Source organism: Mesoplodon densirostris, chromosome 7, assembly GCF_025265405.1.
Source record: "Mesoplodon densirostris isolate mMesDen1 chromosome 7, mMesDen1 primary haplotype, whole genome shotgun sequence".
In the NCBI taxonomy this organism is placed as follows: domain Eukaryota; kingdom Metazoa; phylum Chordata; class Mammalia; order Artiodactyla; family Ziphiidae; genus Mesoplodon; species Mesoplodon densirostris.
This window is the reverse complement of record NC_082667.1, coordinates 113,306,425-113,332,740: the sequence shown is the minus strand read 5'-3', so window position 1 is coordinate 113,332,740 and position 26,316 is coordinate 113,306,425. Positions and strand designations below refer to the sequence as shown.

Below are 26,316 nucleotides of genomic sequence, written 5' to 3'. Positions count from 1 at the left end.
ATTGCGAACAGTGCTGCTATGAACATAGGGGTGCATGTATCTTTTCGAATTATAGGTTTGTCTGGATATATGCCCAGGAGTGGGATTGCTGGAACATATGATAATTCTATTTTTAGTTTTCTGAGGAACCTCCATACTGTTTTCCACAGTGGCTGCACCAACTTACATTCCCACCAAAAGTGTAAGAGGGTTCCCTTTTCTCCACACCCTTTCCAGCATTTGTTATTTGTAGACTTTTTAATGATGGCTATTCTGACAAGGCTGAGGTGGTACCTCATTGTAGTTCTGATTTGCATTTCTCTAATAATTAGCGATGTTTAGCATCTTTTCATGTGCCTATTGGCCATCTGTATTTCTTCTTTGGAGAAATGTCTATTTAGGCCTTCTGCTCATTTTTCAATTGGGTTGTTTTTTTTGTTGTTGAGGTATATGAGCTGTTTGTATATTTTGGAAATTAAGCCCTTGTCGGTCACATCATTTTCAAATATTTCCTCCCATTCCGTAGGTTGCCTTTTCATTTTGTTTATGGTTTCCTTTGCTGTGCAAAAGCTTATAAGTGTGAACAGGTCCTACTTATTTTTGTTTTTGTTCTCTTTCATTTCTCATTTGTATCCTTTTTTCTTCTTGGTGAATCTGGCTAAAGGTTTATCGATTTTGTTTGTCTTTTCAAAAAACACCTTTTGGTTTCATTAATCTTTTCTATTGTTTTATCTCTAATTAATTTATTTCCTCTCTAATCTTTACTATTGCCTTCCTTCTACTGACTGTGGGCTTTGTGTGTTCTCTTTCTAAATCTTTTAGGTGGTGGTTAGGTTGTCATTTGAGATTTTTCTTGTTTCTTGAGAAAGGCCTGTATCACTAAAAACTTCCCTCTTAGAACTGCTTTTGCTGCACCCCATAGAGTTTGGAAAGTTGTGTTTTCATTTTCATTTGTCTCGAGGTATTTCCCAATTTCCTTTTTGATTTCATCATTCACCCATTGGTTTTTCAGTAGCATACTGTTTAGTCTCTACATGTTTGTTCTTTTCCTGTAGTTGATTTCTAGTTTCATACTGTTGTGGTTGGAAATTATGCTTGATATAATTCCTATGCTCTTAAATTTGTTGAGGCTTGTCCTGTAACCTGGTATGTGATCTATCCTGGAGAACGTTCCATGTGCACTTCAAAAGAATGTGTATTCTGCATTTTGGTGGGGAATGTGGTGTCCTGTAGGTATCAATTAAGTCAAAGTGATCTACTGTGTCATTTGAGACCTCTGCTGCCTTACTGATTTTCTGTCTGGATGATCTGTCCATTGAGGACAGTGGGGTGTTAATGCCTCCTACTATTATTGTATTACTGTCAGTTTCTCCCTTTACATCTGTTAGTATTTGCTTTGTATATTTAGGTGTTCCTATACTGGGTGTGTATACCTTAACGAGTGTAATACCCTCTTCTTGTATCGATCCCTTCTTCATTGTATAATCCCTTGTATTGATTCCTTTATCCCTTCTCTGTCTTTCATTATAGCTTTTGTCTTAAAGTCTACTTTGTCTGATATGAGTATTGCTACCCCCACTTTCTTGTTGTTTCTGTTTGCATGAAATATCTTTTTCCATCCTCTCACTTTAGGTCTGTGTGCATCTTTCACCCCGAAGTGAGTCTCTTGTAGGCAGCATATTGAAGGCTCTTGTTTTCTAATCCAGTCAGCCACCTTATGTCTTTGATCGGAGCATTTAGTCTACTGATATTTAAAGTAATTACTGATAGGTATATACTTATTGCCATTTTATTCCTTGTTTTGCAGTTGTTTTTGTAGTTGTTTGTTCATTTCCTCTTCTTTTTGTTTCTGCCCTTGTGGTTTGATGATTTTCTTTTGTAGTATGCTTGAATTCCTTTCTTTCTTTCTTTTACAGTACCCTCTACTGTAGGGTTTTGATTTGTGTTTACCACTGGGTTCATATATACTGACCCATAATTATATCTACTCGCTTTAAACTGATAATCATTTAAGTTCAAACATTCTAAAAGATCTATATTTTTTACTCCTCTCCCACACATTTTATGTTTTTGAGGTCATATTTTACATCTTCATGCTTATCCCTTTACTGTTTATTGTATTTATAGTTGCTTTTACAATTTTTTAAAAGTGATCTTCAATCCTTACTGTATATTTACCATTCCCATCAGGATTTTCCCTTTCCTGTAGATTCTTACTTCTTTTCCATTGAGAGAAGACCTTTCAACATTTCTTTTACAGTAGGCTTAGTATTGCTTTATTCTTTTAGTTTTTGCTTCTCTGAGAAATTATTTACCTCTCCTTCTATTCTAAATGATAATCTTGCTGGGTAGAGTACCCTAGGTTGCAGGTTTTTCCCTTTCAGGACTTTGAATATACCACGCCACTCCCTTCTGGCCTGCAAAGTTTCTGCAGAGAAATCAACTGATAGCCTTATGGGGATTCCCTTGTGTATACCTCTTTGTTTTTCTATTGCTGCCTTTAGACTTCTCTCTTTACCTTTAACTACACTGTGCCATTTTAATTATGATATGTCTTGGTGTGGGTCTGTTTGGGTTCTTCTTGTTTGAGACCCTCTGTACTTTATGTATCTGGGTATGTGTTTCCTTCTTTAGGTTTGAGAATTTTTCAGTCATAATTTCTTCAAATACATGTTTGATCCCCTTGTCTCTCTCTCTCTTCTTTCTGAAACCTTTTAATATAAACATTGGCATGTTTTATATTATCCCAAAGTTCTCATATGTTGCTTTCATTTTGTTTTTTTTTTTTTTTGGCTTTCTGTTTGCTGCTTTATTGGGTGATCTGCATTATTATATCTTCTGGATCACTTATGCATTCTTCTGTGTCATTCAGTCTGCTATTCATTGCTTCTAGAGTGCTTTTTATCTCAGAAGTTGAATTATCTATTTTTTATTGGGTCTTCTTTATGGATTCTAGTTCCATGTTAAAATGATCTGTGCTTAGATCAGGTCTCTTTCTTAATTCATTTAGCATTTTTATTATAAACTTCTTGAATTAATTATCTGGTAGACTGGTTATCTCTGTTTCATTATTTATTTTTTCAGGGATTTTCTCTTGCTCTTTTGAGAGTAGTTCCTCTTCCTTATCATTTTACTTAATGTTCTCTGTCTCTATGAATTTAGGTGAAACAGTTATCCATTGTGGTCTTGAGGGATATTTTTATTTCGGAGCACCCCACTGTAGACTGTATATGCCACTGCCTCTGGTGTGAGGGCTGAACTTGATGTAGATGCCAGCCACATTTTTCCTCAGGGTATGCTAGCCACTATCACCTTGATAGGGGGTGTGGCTGGTGTTGGGGGAACTAGAGGCTGCACAGGGTCTAAGGTTAGATTTCCTCTCTACTCAGTGGCAGTCACCACCTTGTCAGGGGTGGAGTCTGCTCTCAAGTTGCTGGAGCAGAATCTCTGATGGTCAGGCTCCAACGGGCTCTGTTCCTTTTAAGTGTGTGTTTTGTTGGCAAGCCAGTACCTGCAAACTCCTCATAAGTGGAGTCTAGGCTTCTCCAGCCTTTCTATTTGTCCCACTGGTTCTCCAAGCAGCCAAGGAGGCCTGTCTCCTCTACACAGGATCCTAGAACTGGGATGCCCAGTCTGTGGATCCCCAGGGTGAGTGTCCACCCATGCTATCTCCCTTTTCCTCTTAGTTCCCTTCTAAGGGCAGAGATCTCAGCCTGACGTTTTGCTTCCCATCCTACCCAATTATGTGGGAATCTTTCTTGCAGCCTTGGTTGTACAGGAGTTTTTCTGCCAGATTCCAGTTAGTTTTCAGTGAGAATTTTTCCTCGTGTGGATGTACTTTTTATGTTTTTAGGAGTAGATGAGTTCCATATCCTCTTACTCCACCCTCTTGATCCCCCTTTCCAATGCAGCGTTTGAAACCCATATAAAAAAGACTGTTTTTTACTCCAAAGTGAATTACCAAGGATTGTATTTTGAAAGTGAAAAAAATTAAGTCTTTGTAATGCTTTGCTGTGGGGAGGGGAAGAAGTCTTTAAGGTATTCTGAAAAAGGTGAAAAAGTACTCTCAAGTTTCACTGTAATACATTCCTTGAACAATGCAACAACTATATTGCCCAACAGAAAACTAATGAAAATGCAAGGCAACATGCTAAACCTTTCATACTGCATTTACTTTAGGAAAAGCACATTAGTCTTTCTTCACCTTTAATTTTATTGCATGACCAAACTTCTCTGAGTCTCACCTCTTAAAAATTAGCTTCAGGGAAGGGTGTGGAGAAAGACCATGTGCAACTCCATAAAAACAGCTCATTTTTAAACTGCTGCCAGACATCATGTTTTATGAGTTAGACCTCAGATAATCCTTTGATTAAGAAGTTTCTTGATTCTAAACGCATAATGCTGCCAGCAAGAGGAGGCTTAAGTTCCAAGCATGCTGATTTCATTCTTTTAGACTATAACCCACAATAAGTCTCTTTTCAAAGTTACATTTTCTTCTACCTTAAAATTTTTCAAAGGAAAGAAAAATCCAATTATGATGAATCAACATTGTATTCCATCAATTCTCTTTACTAAAATACTTTATCCCAATCTCAACAACCACTCATTCAAAACTCACTTAATTGGGTGACTCCAGTGTGTCAGGTATTATGGGAGATGCAAAGATGAATATAAATACAAATAACTTGATACAAAGCAGGATGTCAAAGTTCAGACAACAAAAGTAACTGGGTAAACCTAGGAAAGCCCTATGAAAGAGGCAGTATTTGAACCTAGGCCTTGAAGGATGGGGAGGATTCTAATAGCGAGTTATAGGAGATAATCCATTCAAAACAATGGGAATGGCATGAGCAAAGAAAGAGGACCAAGCCACATTTGGGAAAGGAAAATTTGGAGGACAGTCTGGTACCTTTGGGTGAACAGTACTAGATTAGTGGAGAATGATGAATTGGAAACAAAGTATGGCATCTTAATAACTATTTGTACTTTCCCAAAAAGTGAATGACCAAATCCTTACTTTAGTAACACTCATCTGACTGAATACAGTAGAACGGAGAAAAGGAAGTGAATCAATGTGAAATAAACATGAAAGAAGGTTATGAGTCTATTAAAATAGTCTAATGACATGATGACAAACTGAACAAAGCAGTGGAGATTAAACCAAACAGCAGGGGGTGAAAAATAATGTGATGGCAGAACCAATTAAACCTGACAAGTAGTTGACAATAGAGGACAAGAGAAGGGGAGAAGTCAAAGATAAATTTAAGAAAATAAGACTGAGTAAATGGGAAAATGACCATGCCATTAAAAGAATCAGGGAAATCAAGGGGAAGATTGATTTCCAGCCATAGTTAACAATGATAAATTCCAGATTGCTCATTTGGATTTGAAGGATAGTTAGAGTGCAAGTATTCAGCAAACAGTTATAAATACGAGATTGGAAACAGGGAGAAAGATCAGGGACAGAAACTTGAGTCATGCCTATATTTATAAGAAGGAAAAAGAAATCAAGTACAGAAAAGACAAAACCATTATAAAGAGGAAAGAAACAGGTTGATTTAATATTATATACACCAAAGAAAGGGCATCAACGTTGCCTAATGGCACAAGGGGAAGGTGAGAACTGAGAAAAAGTTCATAAATTTTCAAGTTGGATATTTTGATTCACCTTCCAGATAGTATGTGTTCAGAAGTCAGATTTTAAGAGGTTAGGAAGTGAGTGATTTATGAGGACACAGAAGGTTCACGTAGAATGCTCTTTGCAAGGTTGAAGAAAGAACAGAGAATAATAACTTGGTGAGAGTAAAAATCAAACCAAGAAGTTTTCATTTTACAGATATGAGAAGCTAGAATTAAAAAAATATATGAATTAAAGGAAAATACACTCTGAAGTATCCAAACCTGGATATTTCAAGTACTAACAATTCGCTTCTGTTATGGACTAAATGTTTGTGTCAACCCCACAAAATTCATATGTTTAAACCCTAACCCTCAACATGATAGTACTTGGGGATGAGGCCTTTGGGGAGGAACTGGGGTTAAATAAGGTCATAAGAGTGAGGCCCTCATGCTGGGATTAGTATCCTTATAAGATACCAAACAGCTTGTTCTCTCTTTCCCTCTCTACACGTGCTTGCACCAAGGAAAAGACCATGTGAGCACAAAGCAAGAAGGTGGCCGTCTTTAAACCCAGAGAAGAGCTCTCACCAGAACCTGACCAATGCTGGCAGCCTGACTGCATATTTCTAGTCTCCAAAACTGTGAGAAAATAAAGTTCTGTTGTTTAAGCCAAGTCTCTGGTATTTTGTTATAGAAGCCCCTCTGGTATTTTGTTACAGAAGTCTTTTTGAAACAGACTAAGACAGTTTCAAAAAGACATGGTTTATTTTCTTGTACATAATATCATCAGCTGTAATCTCTTCATGACACCAAGACAGAAGTTAGGAAGAAGCTGTAGACTAACTCAAAATTCCCCTGCTAAATCTCTCATATTCCTCAACCCCCCACAAAATTTCTCCATTACAGTATTAGTAAGGAAAATAGAAAATTAAGTATCATTAAAACTGCAGATCAGAAAATATATCTGTACATGGTCAACAGACTCCAAAAGGTTCAGAGGGGAAAATAAGGGGAAAAGGAACAAATATTGACCTACTGCGCTGGGCAGAAACTTAACAAAGAAGTGAATACAAAACAAACATTTGATTTCCTCTTAAAATGAGCAAAGTAAATCTATCTCACAAAATGGCTCTAAAAATGGCTAGGGACGTTTAAATAAATAATTTGTAAGTGAATGACTAGTATTTGTGTGAAGTATCCAGCTAACAATTTTACCCCACGAGAAGACAATGTATAATCTTAAAAGTTAAAAGTGGGCTTAAGAGACCCTACACTAAAGCAATGTCACCAGTTGCTATGATTCTACTCAGTCATATTCCAGTATTTCCAAGCTTTTCATAACTCTCTAGAGATTCCTTTTCACCCACACTAACTGCACACAGTCTGAAGAAGTCTATTCACACAGGTGATAAAATATTTGTAATGTCAAAGAGATTTAATTTAGCATGCTAACTCTGTTCTGATCAACTCATCTCTCTCAAAAGTTCTTTTTGAGAACTCATGGCTCAGTTCCTTCCAAAAAAGGTATTTCAAGGGTTCTCAGGAAACAAACACAGAGAAGCCACACCTTACTTCCCCATTACCACTTAAAATGTTTCTATTACTACCAAGCCAATGGCATGTCTGAACTAGTGTTAATATTCCCATCTCTGGTAAGAAAAATCTTAGTATACTATTTCTAGTCATGGATTCCTAAATTGTTAGTCTCATCCAAAGCAAACAGCAAGCTTTTGCATACATACCACAGATCTAGGAAAATGGTGGGGGAGATGAAATTACAACATTGCAAAGGTTGCTGGAAAAGAATGGTGCTATAAAGATAGTGTTCACATTCCTAAGAAGAGAATAAACCATAGGAAGTTCTTTATATAGAACAGAAAGACAGAGTCTCAAGAACTTATGAGGAGCCAAATACTTTGGAAGGAAGAAAAAGCATGAACTTGACATGCTATAGGGCATGGTACACATTTCCTGTTGAACTACTGTACAAGGTTTAACTACACAGAAAAAGTACTGGTCACATAAACCCAAGCAAAGAACTATATGTATGTATCTATACAGAAGCATTAACTGATTTATAACCAAACACAGGCCTCATAATACTAAATAGTATCCGACATTATGTGTTCAAGTGTCAGGAGATATAAATTATAAAGTGTCTTAAAAGAGAAAGGGGGCATTTTCATGTATTTTTTCCGTTCACGTGTATATCAAGCTAGGAAACAGCTACACCCAGGGAAACTTCCACTTGACAGACTTTTGGCTCTATTGGAGAAGATCTCGTTTTCCTTTGAGGCCAAATTTGGAATCTTCTTTTTTAAAAAAAAAGACTTACTGGTCTTTCAGAGATTATTTTAAAAGTCTAGGTTCCAGGCAGTGCTTCTCTTATCCAATTTTCTCAAAACACTAATTAGATGCCAAATCAAGAAAAGAGGACAGGTAAAACTATGCAGAAGAAAAGGAAAAGGAAAAATATGTCTGAAATTCACAAACATGGTTTATATTATCTTTGGAAGACAGGACATAGCCTGGAAATATTAGTGTTTTAATCATCTGTTGCAAAACTTGACCACTCAGGTTTAAGCTGCTCTTTGTGAAGATTATTTTTTAAAGGTGTCATTTTGAAATTTTCCCATTCAGAATAAGCTTTAGGGAAACTTATGAAAGGCAGAGACATTCTTCATGCTACAAAAATAAAATGCTTAGGCTATTTTTGCTGTTGTAGATAAATTACACAAGAACAGCATTTCCAGATGATGAGGCAATTAAAAATAAAGAAACAATTAAAAATAAAACTAAAATTCCAAAGAACTGCTAACACATCAAACTATACCAGTACTATACTTAGAGAAAAAGACTGGTAGCACTGATGAAATTCTACATGATCCAAACTCTGCAAACGGGACATGGGAAGAAAATGCCAAGAATTCAAAGCTCATCCATGTTATTTGGAGAAACTTGACCCAAACATATGAGAGATAATCACTTTCCTAACATAAACAAGACGAAAGAGAAGATGCGTAATGTGCCTATTCTTACTCTACAATGTTAGTTTCTAGCAACCTTAAGCTTCCACATCACAGCCACATTAAAACCCCAGGCTCCCTTTCCCTGCAGTAGATCATGCCATGCAGAGCAGACACAAGAGACTGCAGTTAAAAAAAAAAAAAAGAAACAGCATGAAGCAAGCTCCGAAGGTGCAAGGCTGAATTGGCTACATTAGCTTACCATATATCTCGGATCTACTCTCCTCTGAACTAGACTTTGTCTTCTTGGAGGAGCTATCTGCACAGGAGCGGGAGAAAAGGAGAGAGAGACAGAAAATATGGAGACCAATGTAAGGGGAAAAATTCATGGGGGAAAAAAGAATGAATCATGATCAAGTTAAATCGTGCAAACACAAAGTATGAACATCACAGGGGATAGCCCTTAGAATAGTCACGAACAGCACAGGTAATGACATATTTTAGATTTATCAAAGAAAAGACAGTGCAATAAAAATATGTTCAAACAAAACAATACATGAAAAGTCTACAAAATATATCATCTGACAATTGTAGAGATGACAAAAGCACTAAAAGCTGTAATAATCTCATTAGGAAGCACTGAATACCACTTTGCTAATCTGTCTTTGGAGACAGGCACATCACAGATGACCAATACAGAGTTAAGTCCATCTAACAAGACTATAATGCTTCGATGAGCATAGGGCAGAAACACGTGACCCTGATCATCAAGACAGTAACTAATCATATAAATGAAAGCCTTTGAGCCCTATGACATCAAAATTAGGTGTCAGAAATAAAGAATTTTTCTTAATGGAGATGCAAGAAGTTACATATTACATACTTCCACCACCAAAGCCTCCTAAATTGATGATTGGGATTTCATTTTTCACCTACCACCCAAGATGCAGGTAACTTAGTAGCTATTCACCTCCCATTCTTCCCTTCCTAGATAATATTTATATTTTTCAAAATAAACTAGCAGTCTATGCTAAAAGTATAAACAATCTTAATTAGACACAAAAAATACTCCATTAAAAATTAAAAATTTTACTTCTAAGTGAAAATACTTAAAAATAGATATATTTATGTATCTGAGACCTTAGCATTTACTTACTTCATCTTTTGTCATAGGAACATACAAGTAATAAAAAAGTATATGAACAAAGAATAAGTTTCAAATGACAAAAGCAAAATTATCAAGCAATTTTTATAAATTAAATACTGAGTGGGTTTACAAGGGGAAAGCAAAGGCCTATATATTACAAGAGGGGTTCAACCTATGCATACAAAATTAAGAATATAAATAGTCAAAAGTCCACCAGCATGAAAACTCTAGGAAAGGTCAACACTACTGAGGTTGAAAGACAGCTGTCTGAGTTTAGAATACTCTTTGAAGAAAAAGGGATTTCTATTCATTTGCTTATTCTAAAATGAGATGATCATTAATTTTAAATTATTTTATCTAATACTCCAATTTACCATGATCACACCTGAATATTTAGATGACTACAGAATATGTAGTTGTTATCAAGCCTTGATTTTATAAACATACTACTGTTCATACCTAGGATTTACCCAAGTTCTTGGTCTGACCAAAATCTCCAATTATGATACAATAACCATTTCTATTATCATCATTATTTTAAAATATAGTAGAGTCTATAATGATGCTTCCATAGTGGAATCCATAGTGTTGAAAGTTAAAAATGCTTGTATTCCTCCTGAGTGCAAAGGTTTTATATTATGTAATTGAAGAGGAAGGAGAGTCTTAAACAGATCAAACAGCTACTGCTGGGTGTTTCAGGTGGTCATGCAGCTTAAAGTGTTATTACTGGAAACTTCACTACTCTCAGTATTCTCTGGCAGAACAAAGCGCTTTACCTGTGGGGTCAAAATCATGTGATGTACTGCGCTCAACTTTCTGCTTCTTATCTGTTGGTGACTCTCGGTTCAAAATACTTCCATGCCTAAATTAAATAAAAGCAATTAAATATTTTACTATAAGAAAATAATTGGAATAAAAACTTAATTTAAAGATCCCAAGTGTGTCTTACAAAGAGAAACCAAGAAAACCAGTTTACCTTACACAGTCTCATAAACCTCTCCAATTTATATTTTTCAAGAAGTTTTAAAATTCAGTCTATACTATGTTTAATACAGAGTCTATTTACCTGGTTATAAAAAGTGCTTAAAAATAATGAGTGGTATTTAGTAATAAAGTCTATTTTATTCTGAGAAATAACTGCTTAAAACCTTTTAGTGGTTTTCACAGGTTAATCACTATTATTTCCATTTAACAGATAAGAGAACAGTACCTAAAAGTAGTTAAACATATTCCCCAACCCTATGTACATTATGGCCAGGTTCAAAAACACTATGTAAATACAGTATGGATGAGAACAGTTTTAAAGAAGAAAAATCTTAGGCAAGGCTTTTTTTTTTTTTAATTGGGGTATAGTTGTTTTACAATGTTGTGTTAGTTTCTACTGTACAGTGAAGTGGAGTTCCCTGTGCTATACAGCAGGTTCTTATTAGTTATCTATTTTATACATATTAGTGTATACATGTCAATCCCAATCTCCCAGTTCATCCCACCACTCCCCACCCCCCCGACCCTGCTCTCTCCCTTTGGTGTCCATACATTTGTTCTCTAGGGCAAGGCTCTCTTAAAGCCTGCCTATAATTCTTGCCACAGAAGTCTTTCCAAGGCCCAGATGACATAAGAATTATTATTTTTCCTATGACCTACCAAATTATACTTGATCAGATAATGGCTGGGCAGCAAACAAGACCACTACTATAATACACACACTTCTAATTACTTGAAATGCCAAGATTAGCATTGGTATCCTGGACTATGCCATCACTAGAAATGATAAAAGTACTATAATAATTAGGAATGACATACTACCTACATTTTAAATAATACATACAACAATTAAGATGGAAGAGAAAAAAGATGCTGAAGAATGAGTACTGAGGAAGAGGCATTTAATCCCAGGAAATGAATAAATATGGAGATACAGATATAGGCACAGACATATTTGGACATTTTGGATTTTTTCCTTTACTGTCTTAGGGTAATTAAGACTGATCCAGTTTGTCAAAGTTCATTAACTAAAAAGGCAGTTACAGTTACCCAAGTGATAAAACACATCAAAAACTGGCAATCCATTTACACTCCCCAAGCTACTCACAACTGAAAACAGTCACAATAGATTTTAAAATTAAATCTCTTCATAGGGAGTGATCTTAAGTATCAATTTGAACAAACTTTTAAAATGCTTATATTAAAAACATTGGAAATGTTATCAAAATAATGCTGTCTTCCAGAAAAAATATGCAACACCTGTTATATTTTAAATTTGTAAAACATTTTGAAACTTTAAACTACTTAAATCCACATTTTCTAAAACCACAAAAATGCACCATAATTTTGAAGGAACACTTCTAAGTAAAATTTAACCTAAACATATGAAGTACAACTGAACAACTTACCTTATAGGTTTTTTGAGGGGAAACCTGAAACAAAGAAAAAACAAAAAGAATATATGTAGTTATTTCACTTGCAAGATTTTTATTAAGCTTATTCATTCTACTAAACCAGAATAAGGGATTTAAATCTTATACTAACTTTCCCAAAGTAAGATTCAACAAACAGGTGGAGTTGGATACCATTTTTTAATATCTTAACTACTTTGTTAAATCTTAAATTGCAGGTGCATTTACCATCAGCTGTCCCTGAGTATGGGTTCTCTTGTTAAAAATTCAAATAATAATAGCAATAGCTACATTTATTGAGAGCTTAGTAGATGCTAAGTAGAGCTTAGTAGATGCACTATTCTAAACTGTTCACTTGTGTTATTTTTTAATCCTAAAAAATAACTATGAAGATATTATTTCCATTTTACAGATTAAAAAAACTTAAGCAAAGAGAAATATTTTACCATTAAAATATTGTATTTAGTTTTCCCAGCAAGAAAAGTTCCTTCTTCACCTTTCCCCATCCAAAATATCTGGATACTTATTACTGCTCTATTGGTTGGTCTGTGTCTAACCTTTGATCATGATTAAATCATTATTCTCAATTATTTATGTTTAGGTAATACAAGAAATCTACAAAAAATTACCACTGGGGTACTATCAGTTATTAAAAATATATTCCAAAAGTAGAAAACAAAGGTACTTTAATTTTTTTTTCAGTTCTGTAAGCTAAAAGAACTACAGCCTTTTCTCCTGGTTGTCTTTTTTAAAGGAAATATTACTGGAGGCTTCTTGATAAGAGTTTGATGCTATACATAAATGCTAACCTAAGTCTAAAAGAGTGTTCTCAAACATCCTCCCATTCCTCTTCTCATTTCTGTCCTTTCTAGAATTACTTCAGCCTATAACATTTTTTTTTAATAAATTTTATTTTTGGCTGCGTTGGGTCTTCATTGCGGCGCGCGGGCTTCTCATTGCAGTGGCCTCTCTTATGGCGGAGCACGGCGCGCAGGCTTAGTTGCTCCGCGGCACGTGGGATCTGCCTGGGCCAGGGCTCGAACCCGCGTCCCCTGCATTGGCAGGCGGATCCCCAACCACTGTGCCACCAGGGAAGCCCAACCTATAACATTTTATGTAAAGATTATTTAGGTGATAAGAACAGGGCTTATTAAGAATATCAGTAAATTTTTTTAAGGCTACTAGTAACGGTAGTAAGAAATAAACATAAAATGATACCTGACTATTTTATTTGGCATGGAGGTAGTTTAGTTAAAAAAAAAAACCCTTAGTCTAAATATAACTTTAATTACAAATCCCTTTAACTCCTATATAAATAAAAATTGATTCAAAGAAGAAGACAGAGAATCTAAAAACTTCCCTAATAAGCGATAGCATATTAACTTACGACCAAGTTAGGGATAATAAGGAAAGGGGGTTCTAGGATAAAAGAGAGGACACTGCTCTAGAGAATATACTGATTACAGAAGATTACCAAACCTAAAGAAATAAGAGTTCCTAAGTAGTCCGTCCTTACTTGTTGGGGGAGGTGGGAGGGAATGGGATTTAAATTTAAAGATGAACATAAAAGTTGGCAGAAAAGAATTCCCAGCTGAATTTCTGCAAAGGATAATACCTGCAGTTAGCAACCTTAGCCACTTGGCCTGACAGCCATTATAAAAACTCCTACCCAAAAACAATGCTGCTTGCGTCAGAAACTGCATCACCCAGGGAGATTCTGGTAAAGAAACCCGGAAGTTCCCAGACTACTGACTGTAAACCAGTTTCCTGAGTTATTTTCTCTTACAAAGGAATGGAAAGGAAGGGAAAGAGGACAAAAATGGAATGAGAAGATAAAGAAGAAGGACCACCCTACAGTATAACTCGCTTATCATAATCGACTTAACTATATTCATAAAGTACAAAGAACTTTTCTCAAGAAAATCTTTATTTACATCACAATACTTTTTCTCTAGTCACCAAATTCCACTTTAAAGTATGTGGTAAAACAAACAAATATGTATGTACCTATGTATGTGCAGTTGCATGTATGCAAGTAACAAAATCAAGGGCCCTCCTGGCTATTTCATTCTTCCCTCTGCTCCAGCTAAGAAAATCACCAAGAGAATCCCATGGTTTTGTAAAATCCCTACCATCTGCTGGATATTTAGATGAAGATGTAATCAGATAGCTGGAAATAGAAAGCTAGAACCCCAAAGAAAAACTTGGGGCTAGAGTTGTAGATTTGAGTCACCAACCGACTATGGCCATTGAAATTTAAAACAGCAGGTAAAGAGAAAACAGCAAGAATCAAATCCTGGGGAAAAGAAACCTAGCTTCTGAACAACTGAGAAAGGATGTGAGAGCCAAAGAAGATTAAGAAGATAAATCAGAATAGAGAAAGGGTTGTCCTAGGAACCAATAAAGAAGAGATAATACTATCAAATGCTACAGAAAGGTAGGTTTAAGGGCTAAGAAATGGCCATATTCTAAGCAACAGAGTAACCCAACACAAGGCTGATGAAACAATTCTGGTATACAAAATCCCATTTTCAAGTCCCTGTCCATTGTATAGTCCAATCATAAAATTGTGAAAATCTCCTTTGGTTAGATATTTAAGTAGAACAGCTGTATTTGAATGCTGACATGTTGGATATGCCTAATTAATCAAATGTGTCTGACTTTTGAAAGTATCATATTGATGACGTGGACATTTAGCCAACAATGAACATGTTTCGTGCATATTTATATATGTGTATATGTATTCTGCTAGTTATAAGACAAAGTCAAACTGCCAATATGAAGAACCATAATATGTAAAGAAAAGGGTTATCAGGAATTTGAGCCATTGGGATAAGGTGACTAGATGCCCCTATTTTTGATTACCTACAGTAAGCATATTTGTATACCAAAAATCCTAACCAAGGGCCTTAAATGTCACAATACTTTCACTCACTTGACTCAGGATGCCTTTTCCTTGTTAGTTCTGAGCTCTAGTATTAAATCACTAGGTAGCAATATATAGAGGCCTCCCCCCAATTTTTTATTTTCCCATTCCTCCCAATATGTTATTATAGAGGGAAATGTGATTTGGTAGTTAAATAACCCTAACCTATAATTAATATATAGTGGAGTAAAACGTCCATTTTTTAGCCAGGTTTTTGTTTTTTGTTTTTGGGGTTTTTAAAATAAATCTATTTATTTATTTATTTTTATTTTTGGCTGTGTTGGGTCTTCTTTGCTGCGTGCAGGCTTTCTCTAGTTGCAGCAAGCGGGGACTACTCTTCGTTGCAGTGCACAGGCTTCTCACTGCGGTGGCTTCTCTTGTTGTGGAGCACAGGCTCTAGGCATGCAGGCTTCAGTAGTCGTGGCATGTGGGCTCAGTAGCTGTGGCTCACAGGCTGTAGAGTGAGGGCTCAGTAGTTGTGGTGCATGGGCTTAGTTGCTCCGCGGCATGTGGGATCTTCCCAGACCAGGGCTCAAACCCATGTCCCTGCATTGGCAGGCGGATTCTTAACCACTGTGCCACCAGGGAAGTACCAGACAGGTTTAACTATTCTACAATATACATGCACATACACGATGTTATAATTGTTTTTAAGACTTTAAAACTTAAAACTTTTAAGATCGTTAAACAGAATTTCTTCTGGATCTAAATAATATTGCAAAGAACTGCCAAAGTTTTGTGTCATCACATATTTGCTTATAATAAATAGCCTACTAGAAATCGTATTTTCCTTTTATTGATTTTGGTGAGAAAAGAGCTAGCCTTTTGCTACTACTCCAGTGAGAAGTGTTCTGAAAGAAGAAATAGGGATATCACAATCAACCTTAATTCCTACTCTCTGCCTCCTCCAAGATATTAGATTTTTCTCCCTTGGGTTTAGTTATGATGAGGAATTTGGGAGTTAGATGGTTCTTAATAATGGATAACTGAAATGAAGGGGAGGAAGTTAAGGAAATCTTACCTACATTGGATAGTGGTCAAGCTTTTACTAACAATGTTAGCTACTAAATTTAGAATTCTCAAAAATTCCACTGTAAGATACATCCTGATTTTAGTGATATTAAAATGCAGGGGAAAAAAAAAATCACTCCAGTGAGGAGAGTTACTAGACAAAGCACTCTGCAAAACAGATAACAATTAAGATAATTCTAAGGCTCAACCCCTCATAAAATGATAATAAACAATAGTGAAAAAAACAGACTATTCCAATATTGTTATAGTCAATGAAAATTACAAGTGATCTCAGGGCCTTAGGTTCAGGGACTCCTCAGAAAAAATATAACTAGGTTCATATTCTAGTTTCACAATGAGAAGGTACTTGAACGTGGGCAAGTTGCTTAACCTATCTGTAAAACAGTGACAATACTAGACCTACCTCACAAGTTTGTTTTGAGGATTAAATCAGAAAATGAGAAGCACTAAATGAGAAGCACTGCCTAGCACATAGTAACCACTTAATTATTATTACCTACTAGGGAGAACAAAAATAAAATCTGAACTTTAGCTGCATGACTTCAAATTCAATAGAAAATAAAAATAAAGACTAACAATTTTCCAATTGGTCTTTAGCTCAGTAAAATCCACAGAAATGCATAATTCAAAGCCAGTGATGAAACTATAAACTTAACTTGCCAAGTCATATTATATAAAATTAATGGCAATACTCAAGTTAACAAACTTCCCAGATGCTACAGGGTAAGAAAAAATATCAGGTTACGACCAAAACTTTTAATTTTCCTGGCAAGTAAGGTCAGTGATTTTTTTTTAAACATAGTGAAATTATGTTGACCATACCTGCCACTTAGCAAAAAAGTCCATTATTTCCTCATCTCCTTTAAAATATCAAGAATGATTAAGGCATTCTGTGTCCCAGATGTAAATTGAGTTTTTCATTTATATATTTCTATAAAATAATTTAAATAACCTGAAGCATAGCACTTAATTTTGAAATTACTCTAATATGAATATGAACCAGCTAGCTCAAGTATTATATCATTTTTCACAAAATAACAAACGTAACAGCTAAAAGAACATTTGTCTACAATACACAGCACCCATAAGTATAGGGATTCATACCATAGTACTGAGTTCAGCTGAACTGTTACTTCAATCTTTAGATCTCTGGACAGCAAGATTCATAGAACCAAAAGTAGTAAATGACCATTACCACTTCGCTCCCCCCCACCAAAAAAAAAACACCAGTCATAAATTCTTTTGCCACCTATAATTTATAACTGGTCTAGCTTAGAGTCACTAAAAGAACTAAAAATTTTGGAACTAGCCAAAAAAAGAGTCTGAACATTATCTACCATTGTACTTTTTTATTAGCATATAGATCCAAAGCATGAAAAGTTTAGCAGAGCTGGCAATAAAACATTAATTAGTTATATCAGACAGGCTCTAAAGCAGAAGCTACAGCTGACAGGATGACTCATGGAGAATTCCTCATGGTGTTATTAGTTTTAAACTTGTGGACCTTGCAATACAAACCACAGAATGACAAGGAACAAGGAGCTCAGTTCTGTGTAAAATCCAAAAATGATTCACTAGAATGTAATGTAAGATCTCAAATTAACTTTTAAAACATAGCTTAGTATACTGCCACTTTTACTGAAGAACTTAAACACAAGACAGACCCTAAGTAAATGTCTCTTCTTCCTTGGACATACATTGACAAATCAAATAGTAAATTCTAAATTATTTTAATTCCCTCTGCCAGAGCTATTATAAACTGCTTATTGGTTGTTTCTGAACTGGAAAAAGTAATTCACAATAAAAATAACAGCTTATTAAACTTTCATCTTTTTATTGACAATCTGGAACATTATCACTTTTGTGAGTATTTCCTGTAAGGTTTCTAAATAAATTTCCTTTGAGATCATGAGTATCACCATTAACTTAGTGTCTTTTTAGACTTCAAATTATTCACTCCAAAAAAAAAAAAGAGTAAAAAAAAAAACTTGAAAAAGTCTGAGACCCTCAAACTACTTAAGTATCCTCATCTCATTAAATACCATTCAAACCATCAAATCCATTATTAAACAAATATCAGCAAGAAACTGGACTCTACGGAATAATCTCATGACTTATAAATCAGGGACAATGTATGATTTTCTTTAGATAAGGATTTAAATCTTAATCTTGTTTCACAATTCCCTATTTCAGGATATGTTTGTGAAAATAAAAATGAGAGAGAATAAAAGGCCTCAATCTGGGATAGGCATGTTTCCCAACAAGATTTTACATAAATATATTAATATTAAATGTTCAAATTTTGTAAACTGAAGTGACAATGTGCAAAATTTGTTAGGACAAGCTGCTTTCCGCAAATCTGCAGAAAGATACAATTGTGCTTCTGAAGAAGTAGAAAGTCTTAGTTATTAGCTTTTTACCTTTTGCATTGAGGTGCCACTGAGACAAGCTTCAGCATTAATCAGAGCTTGACAATTTCATAAAATATAAAATTATAATATAAAATGTCAAATAATATTTTATTTTTTATTATATAAAAAAGTTCTACTCAAAATTTAAATTATTATGTATCAGTAAAAAAATAGAATTCTGTAGCAAGGAATACCAATTAAACAAGAAAACAAATTATAATGGATTTATCTTAAGTGCACCTAAACATTTCTTATCAAGTGTCAACATAATTACAGGAATAGGACTCTTTTATTTCTAAAATCTTGGGAGAAGGAAAAATAACCAAAACTGCACTAACTCCCAAATCACAAAAGATTATTCTTGATCTCTGCTTACCTTCAGGTGTTGGTATTTGGTGTGCACTCATTCCTTGAATACAGGAAGGCTTAATCACTGCCATAGCTATACTTAACCCAAGTTAAATGACAAGGATTGCCCCCAAAATCACAAGAAAATATAGGGAATGAGAAAAGTATAAACTTAGTTCCCACATACTCTAAAAATGTTCACAATTTCCTTGAACTAAACCAACATATGTCTATTCCTTTTGAAGAGATAAAAACCTCATACACTTTCCAGGAAGAACTCTAAGGGAATAAGGATTGAGCATATTCTATGTTTTCTACTTACGATTTGTATAAATTTTATAAGAAATGCTTTATGGGTAAGTATTTTGATTACATATCCTTATATTTAAGTCATATTCCTTAGCTGGTGAAATATTTCTATAAATAATGAAAATTTAGAGGCTATATGGATATAAAATATAGGTAAAGAAAAGACTACTAAAAAAACTGATCACAGCCAATATCATTACAATTAAATTTTCTATATAACACACTTTCTATATCCATAAGATTGTTTTATTTTCTTCTGAGGAAATTATTTTTCATTGAAAATACTTTTACTGTCTATGTATACAATGAATGATCTGATGAAAATTTTTGTTTTAAACTAGAGACATTTCTCTTCATAAACACTTTGGTTCTGCCATCAAATATTAACAATTCCTCAATTCCTCTTAACTGTCCACTTCGTTTACCATAAAACCACACTTTCTGCTGCCAAACCTGAATACCCCAAACTTTCAAACTACTGCAAAGAAAAAAAAAAACCTCTGATTTTGTGGAGTAAAGGTGAGAAAATTAGTGATATGCATGCCATCTCACCCTTTCTTCTACAGAAGTTTTTCTTGATCTAAAACCAAGGAACTAGAGTTGAGGTATACTCTTATCAGTAACAATGGCTCATCAGAGCACTTAATCTGGAAAGGTGGAGAGAAAGGGTGTTTTAATTATTTTGACATTCTTCTTACATCATCCCAGAATTGAGAATCATTGCTTTACAAAGTTCAGTTCATTCTGAATTCACTGACATTCAGTTCCATTTTCTCCCTTAGATGCTAAAAATGTGACTTATCCTAACATACTTAACACATAAGACTACTGATATTAATAATTTCTAAATAAATCTATGCTACTAATATGATTTTTATAACATTTTCAAGATAATTCCTCTCTCTCAAGGGATTGAGGAATGAGACTGTTATCTTTCCCAAAATGTAAAGTTTCCTATTAAGCAATGGTTCTCTACTTTTTAATATTGAAGAATATCTTTTATTCCCAAAGAAATACATGTACACAATTTAAAAATTAAAAAGACAAAACAGAAACCAAAAATCAGCTATAATCTCAACACCTAGCATTTTAATGAATATTTCCCCCATCTTTTCTCAAGATATAGATTACTGTATTTGTATATAGTATAAACACAGTGTATAAAAGTTCTTTTTATAAAACTTAAAGCATACTGGACATATTGTTTTGGTAATTTTTTTAACTTAACATCAACATAATTTTACATCATTACATTTTTCACTACAGCACTGGTTTTACACTGTGCTGCATAAAATCCTAGAGGTTCAAAAGAGGTCCCTCAGAAGACAAAATTGGGTAGATGAAGACTCTAGGTTCCCCATACTTCAGAGCTGCTTAGCTTTTATTTATTTTATATATTGAACTTACAAATGAGATAAAGATTTAAAAAACAGGGCTCTAGATAATTCTTGATACCTGCAAAGCGCTTTGTGATATAGCTAACTTAATTAATTTAACCAATTCCCATTTGTAAATATTTAGGTACATCCACTTTTTAGTATAATAAACAATGTTGTAACAAAATATCATTGTAATTCAAGTTATGCACTCCCCCTTGATTTCTTCCTTAAGATAAATTTATCTACAGTAAGGAATCCACATGGGAGTTTGGCTAGAAGTAAAGAGGAGTTTCTGTGTGTACCAGGTAAACAGAAAAGAGAAGACACAGCAGTCCCCTAGCTCAATCCCATGAACTCATTTCTATCCCTTAAGGAAACACACAGAAGCAAGAAGCTGAAGGAGCTGTTTTAGGAACAGACTTTGTAAGACAAAGGGCCAAGGTAACATTACTTTGGTGTCCCAGTGTCAAAGTTTGGCACAAAATAGGTGAAAGAGACTATTGCTGTTAAAAGTAAAAACAGACAAAGCAGAGATGCACATAATAGCAGTTAGAGGTCTATTATCCACAAATTGAATAAATGCCAAAAAGCTACAACAAACTCATAATATTTTCAAATGAACTTGTATTTATTAATTACAACACCATCATTGCATTTGAAAGAAAAGTAAGCAAAGATATGGAAGATGCTTTACTTACACAGTATGGGAATTGCACTTAGTATATAGAGAAATTCTCAGTTCCCCTGCATTAAACATAAAAGCAATCCCTAAACTGAGAACCACTACACTTGTTATGCATTGAATTGTGTCCTCCAAAAAGATAATGTTGAAGTTCTAACCTCTGGCACTTGTGAACGTGATCTCATTTGGAAATAGTCTTTTACACACACTTTTGGTGTCATATCTAAGAAACCTTTGCCTCACACAAAGTCACAAAGACTTTTCTCCTACATTTTCTTCTAAAAGCTTAATGATTTTCAATTTTACTTGCAGGTCTATGACATATTTTGCAATAATTTTTGTATAGGGCATGAGTATGGTTAGAAATTTCTTTCTTTGCATATGGATATCCTATTGTTCCAGCATCATTTGTTGAAAAGACCATCCTTTCTCTACTGAATTGCCTTTACACTTTCGTTGAAAATCAGTTGTACGTATATATGTGGGCCTGTTTCTGGAATACCACAGAGGTGAAATGTCTTATCACATATCAAAGGATGTACAATATCAACGTGACATCACTAGCAATGTTAACCTTGGTCATTTGGTTAAGTTAGCATTTGCCAGACTTCTCCCTGTAAAGTTCCTTTTTTCCCCTTTCCATACTCTGCTCTTCAGAAGTAAGTCACTAAATCTAGTCCATACTAGGGGTTGGGAAGATTAAGCTCCATCTCCTGGAGGAGGCAGAATTTACATATGCTACTTGGAATTCTTCCCATAAGGAAAATGTGTCTTCTCCTCTTATTTATGCAATAATTTCTATCAGCATGAACTCATGTATACTTATTTTATACTTTGAGTTCCAATCCAATACTACATTATTTTCTTGCTCAAATGATTTCAGCTTCAGCCATTGAGAGTTCTTTCACCTGTATCCCTTTGACATGCCCCCACTGCTTTATTTTTTGAGCACTTCCTGTTTCTGGCACTACAAAGTGCTTTAGGCTCATCCTATATCTTCCCTACTCCAGCCCTAGAATCAACCATTTCTCTAAGGAGTCATTTTATTGGGCAATGGTATTTAGAAACCAAGATCTGGGTGCTGAGTGTACTTGCTGCTACTGGGGTGTCAACATTTCTTGGCCCTCTCAGCAAACAAAGCTAAGAAATTCATGTGTGTATACTAACTCATGTATAGTATCTATCCATCTGCATATTTATTAAGCTAAACATGAGTTCATACTGATGTCTCTGATTCTAATCCAGTATTACAGAGTTCATTCACCTTCCCTCTTTGCTTAACTTCCCAATCTGAAAGTGAGAAATCCAGCTCCCATCTATGTATATGTGTATATATTTACATACACACACACACATATACATGTCTTTTATGTGTTCATATATATGTATTTTATATGCTATATATATATTATATAATACATAGGTATATATACTTATGTATTATATATTAATATTGTTGGGATTTATAAAACTCCAAACCATAGTTCACCTAAATTGTTAAATTTACTGGCATGCTATTCATAATATTCCCTTATAATCTTTTTAATATTTATAGAATCTGTAGTGATATCACGTCTCTGATTCCTGAAATTGGTAATGTTTGACTTCTCGCCTTTATTCCTGATCATCCTGACTAGAGATTTAACAACTTTACCGATATTCTCAAAAGAATTAGCTTTTGCTTTCACTGTCTTTCTCTACTGTTTCTACTTCATTGACTCCTACTCTGATCTTTATTTTTTCTTTCTTCTGCTTAATTTGGTTTAAATTTCCTCTTATTTTTCTAGTTTCTTAAAACAGAAGTTGATGTCACTGACTTTAGACCTTTCCTCTTTTCTAATAGGTATTTAATGCTACAACTTTCTAAGTAATGCTTTAGTGGCATTCCACAAATTCTGATATTTTGTGTTTTAATTTTAATTCAGCACAAAATAATTTCCCATTTCCCCTTTGACTTCTTTGAGCCATGGGTTATTCAAAATTCTGCTGTTTAATTTTCAAATATTTGGGGGCTTTCCAGAAATCTTTCTTTTATTGATTTCTAACCTAATTCCATTGTGGTCAGAGAACATACTTTATATGACTTAAATCTTTTTAATTTATTCAAACTTATTCTGTGGCCCAGAATATGGTCTATCTTAGTAAATGTTCCACAGTGCACTTGCAAAAAAAAAAAGTGTACTATGTTGTTGGCTAGAGTGTTCTATAAAAGCAATTAGATCAAATTGGTCAATAGTGTTAAGTATTCTGTATCCTTGCTGACTTTCAGTCTACTTCTTTCAATTATGGAGGGATATTGAAATCACTGTTAATGATTGTAGATTTGTCTGTCGTGGTTACATCAGTTTTTGTTTCATGAGTTTTAAAGCTCTGTTAATAGATGCATAAAAGTTTACAACTGCTATGTTTTCTTCTTTATTGACCCCTTTATCATTATGAATTGACCTTCTTTATTCCTCATAATAATTTTGCTCTGAAATCTACTTTATCTGATATTAATGTAGTCATGCTAACTTTACTTTGATTAGTGTTAGCATAGCATATCTTTTTCTATCCTTTTACTTTTAAATTGTGTGTATTTATTTTTAAGATGTGTTTCTTGTAGGTAGCATATAGTTGGGCTTTGCTGTTTTAGCCAATCTGATAATCTCTGCCTTTTAATTGAGGTGTTTGGGCCATTTACCATTAATGTGATTACTGATATGGATAGGTTTAAGTCTATCATGATTGGTATTTGCTTTTCATTTGTCTCATCTGTTCTTTGTTTCCCCTTTTCACTTTTTTCCACTTTCTCTTGGATTCAATTATTTAAATCAATTAATCGATTGATTTTTTTCCAGTTTTATTGAGAAATAATTGACACACACCACTGGATAAGTTTAATGTGTACAGCATGAAGACTTAATTTACACATATTGTGAAATGATTACCACAATAGGTTTAGCTAACAAACATCTCTTAAAGCTACAATAAAAAGGAAAGAAGAAAAAAGGAAAAAAAATTTTCTCCTTGTGATGAGAACTCTTAGAATTCATTCTCTTAACAACTTTCCTATAAGTTATACGGCAGTGTTAACTATAGTCATCATGGTGCATCATGTTGATTTTTAAGACAATTTTAATATTCTGTTAACTTGTTTGACTCTCTCACTAAACCTTAAATTATCTGAAAGTGAAAACCATGTTCTATCTGATTTTGTATTCCAATTAACTAGTAGAGTGCTGAGCATATATCTGACAATTCAATACAGGTTTACTAAATGAATTCATTCATTTAAAAAAAATTTTATTCAGAATTACACAGTATATAAGTGATTCCCAATCCAGAAACCATAATTTTACTCTACTACTATTTTATCTACTACTTTCCTCAGAGCCCAGATGACTCCATTTGCAGCAAAAGAGATGGGACTTTTTGGCCTAATGTAATTCCATTCTCGGGTAAGTGACTGATTCAGAAAGCAATTGGAGAATAGAAACAAAGTTTATCAGACACATCTGTGAAAGTATTTTCTTACTCTTAAGAGAGAACCACATGAAACTTCTTTTCCTCTCCCACTGGATGTGAATGAGGAAGCGAGTAGCCCTAACTTGCTAGTTAGCATCCAATCTTAAAGATTAGTTGAAGATGAAACTGACAATGATGGCAAAAGTGGAAAAATGGAAAGAACCTGGGCCACTGACACAGTTAAGCCACTAAGTCAAAAATCCCTCAACCCTATCTCTAGACTTTTTATGTGAGCCAGTAAATGTCCTTACTGCTTAAGTCAGTTTGACTTAGTTCCTGTTACAGGCAGCCAAATGCATACTGAGTTACAGGAACAGCAATCTGTGCCAAAGCACTGTTCTAGACACTAGAGGTTCATCGGTGAACAGATAAGGTCTCTGCTCTCAAGAACCTTACATTCTACAAGAAGACAACAGACCAAACAAATAACTGTACCAAATAATTTCAGATAGTGGTAAGCGCTATGAGAAAAATAAAAGACATGTAACTGTGATTAAATGAGTTAATTTAGTTTATTCCAAAAAGACCTCTAAAGCATTTGAGCTGAGACATAAATGAGGTCAAGGAGCCAGCCATGAGAAGATCTGGAGCCAGAGGTTTACAGGCAAAGGGAACAGCCAGTACAAAGGTCACAAGGGAGAAGAAGCTTACTGTTTTCAAGAAATACAAAGTCCACTGTGGCTTGAGCATAAAGACCAAGAGAGAAGTACTAAGACAAGATCAACAGATCTTTTGACAGGAACCAGATAATGTAAGAATATGAGCCATGTCAACAAATTTTGATTTTACTCAAAGTACAATGGAACACCACTGTAGGTTTTTAAGTCATGACCTGATTTATGTTTTAAAGGAGCCCTCTGATGAATGAACTTTCATATTCCATAGATTTGAACACTAAGAAAGTTAAGTTCAATCTATGTTTACAGTAACAGTGTATTTTGCCCCCAAAATCAAATACTTATGAGGCACCTAATATGTGGAGAATACTATATAAAGTTTATAATGTTGATATATTCTGTCCCCACCAAGCATGAATTCCACATTATCTTGAAGTTAGGAAAAGGAATAAAATGAGGAAACTAGCAAAGAAAGGGGGGTAGCTGTTAGATTGTCCTTTCTATCCTAATTTCTCTAGATAACGTCTGAAACTCATAGACTCAATTTTTAAAATTTATTTTATTTATTTATTTTTGGCTGTGTTGGGTCTTCATTGCTGTGCACAGGCTTTCTCTAGTTACAACAAGGAGGGGATACTCATCTTTGTGGTGCGCGGGCTTCTCATTGCAGTGGCTTCTCTCATTGCAGAGCACGGGCTCTAGGCACATGGGCTTCAGTAGCTGTGGCACGCGGGCTCAGTAGTTGTGACGCACGGGCTTAGTTGCTCCGCGGCATGTGGGATCTTCCTGGGCCAGGGCTCGAACCCGTGTCCCCTGCATTGGCAAGTGGATTCTTAAACCACTGCACAACCAGGGAAGCCCCTCAATTTTTTTTTAAGCATAACATGACTGAGAGCCATCTGGTAAACTTAGAACCATAGTTCAGCCATTTAGTCTCTGCCCAGGCAAGTGCTTTAGCCCTGTTCTAACACAAGTATTTGGATTTTTCCAAGAGCTGA

The 26,316-nt window shown here is 34.7% G+C and overlaps 1 protein-coding gene across 2 annotated transcripts in view; it reads right to left on the bottom strand.

The window, feature by feature from the left end:
- The window catches only part of ARHGEF12 (Rho guanine nucleotide exchange factor 12), a 143,832-nt gene that overhangs the window by 69,171 nt on the left and 48,345 nt on the right, over positions 1 to 26,316 (bottom strand). Inside the window, exons 2-4 of one of the 2 annotated variants that reach the window (XM_060103029.1) lie at positions 12,105 to 12,128; positions 10,488 to 10,573; positions 8,827 to 8,883 (exon numbers count right to left, since the gene is read on the bottom strand). In XM_060103029.1, coding sequence (XP_059959012.1) covers positions 8,827 to 8,883; positions 10,488 to 10,573; positions 12,105 to 12,128 — 167 coding nt within the window. The remainder of the gene's footprint in view (positions 1 to 8,826; positions 8,884 to 10,487; positions 10,574 to 12,104; positions 12,129 to 26,316) is intronic. The other variant, XM_060103030.1, reaches the window with a different exon arrangement.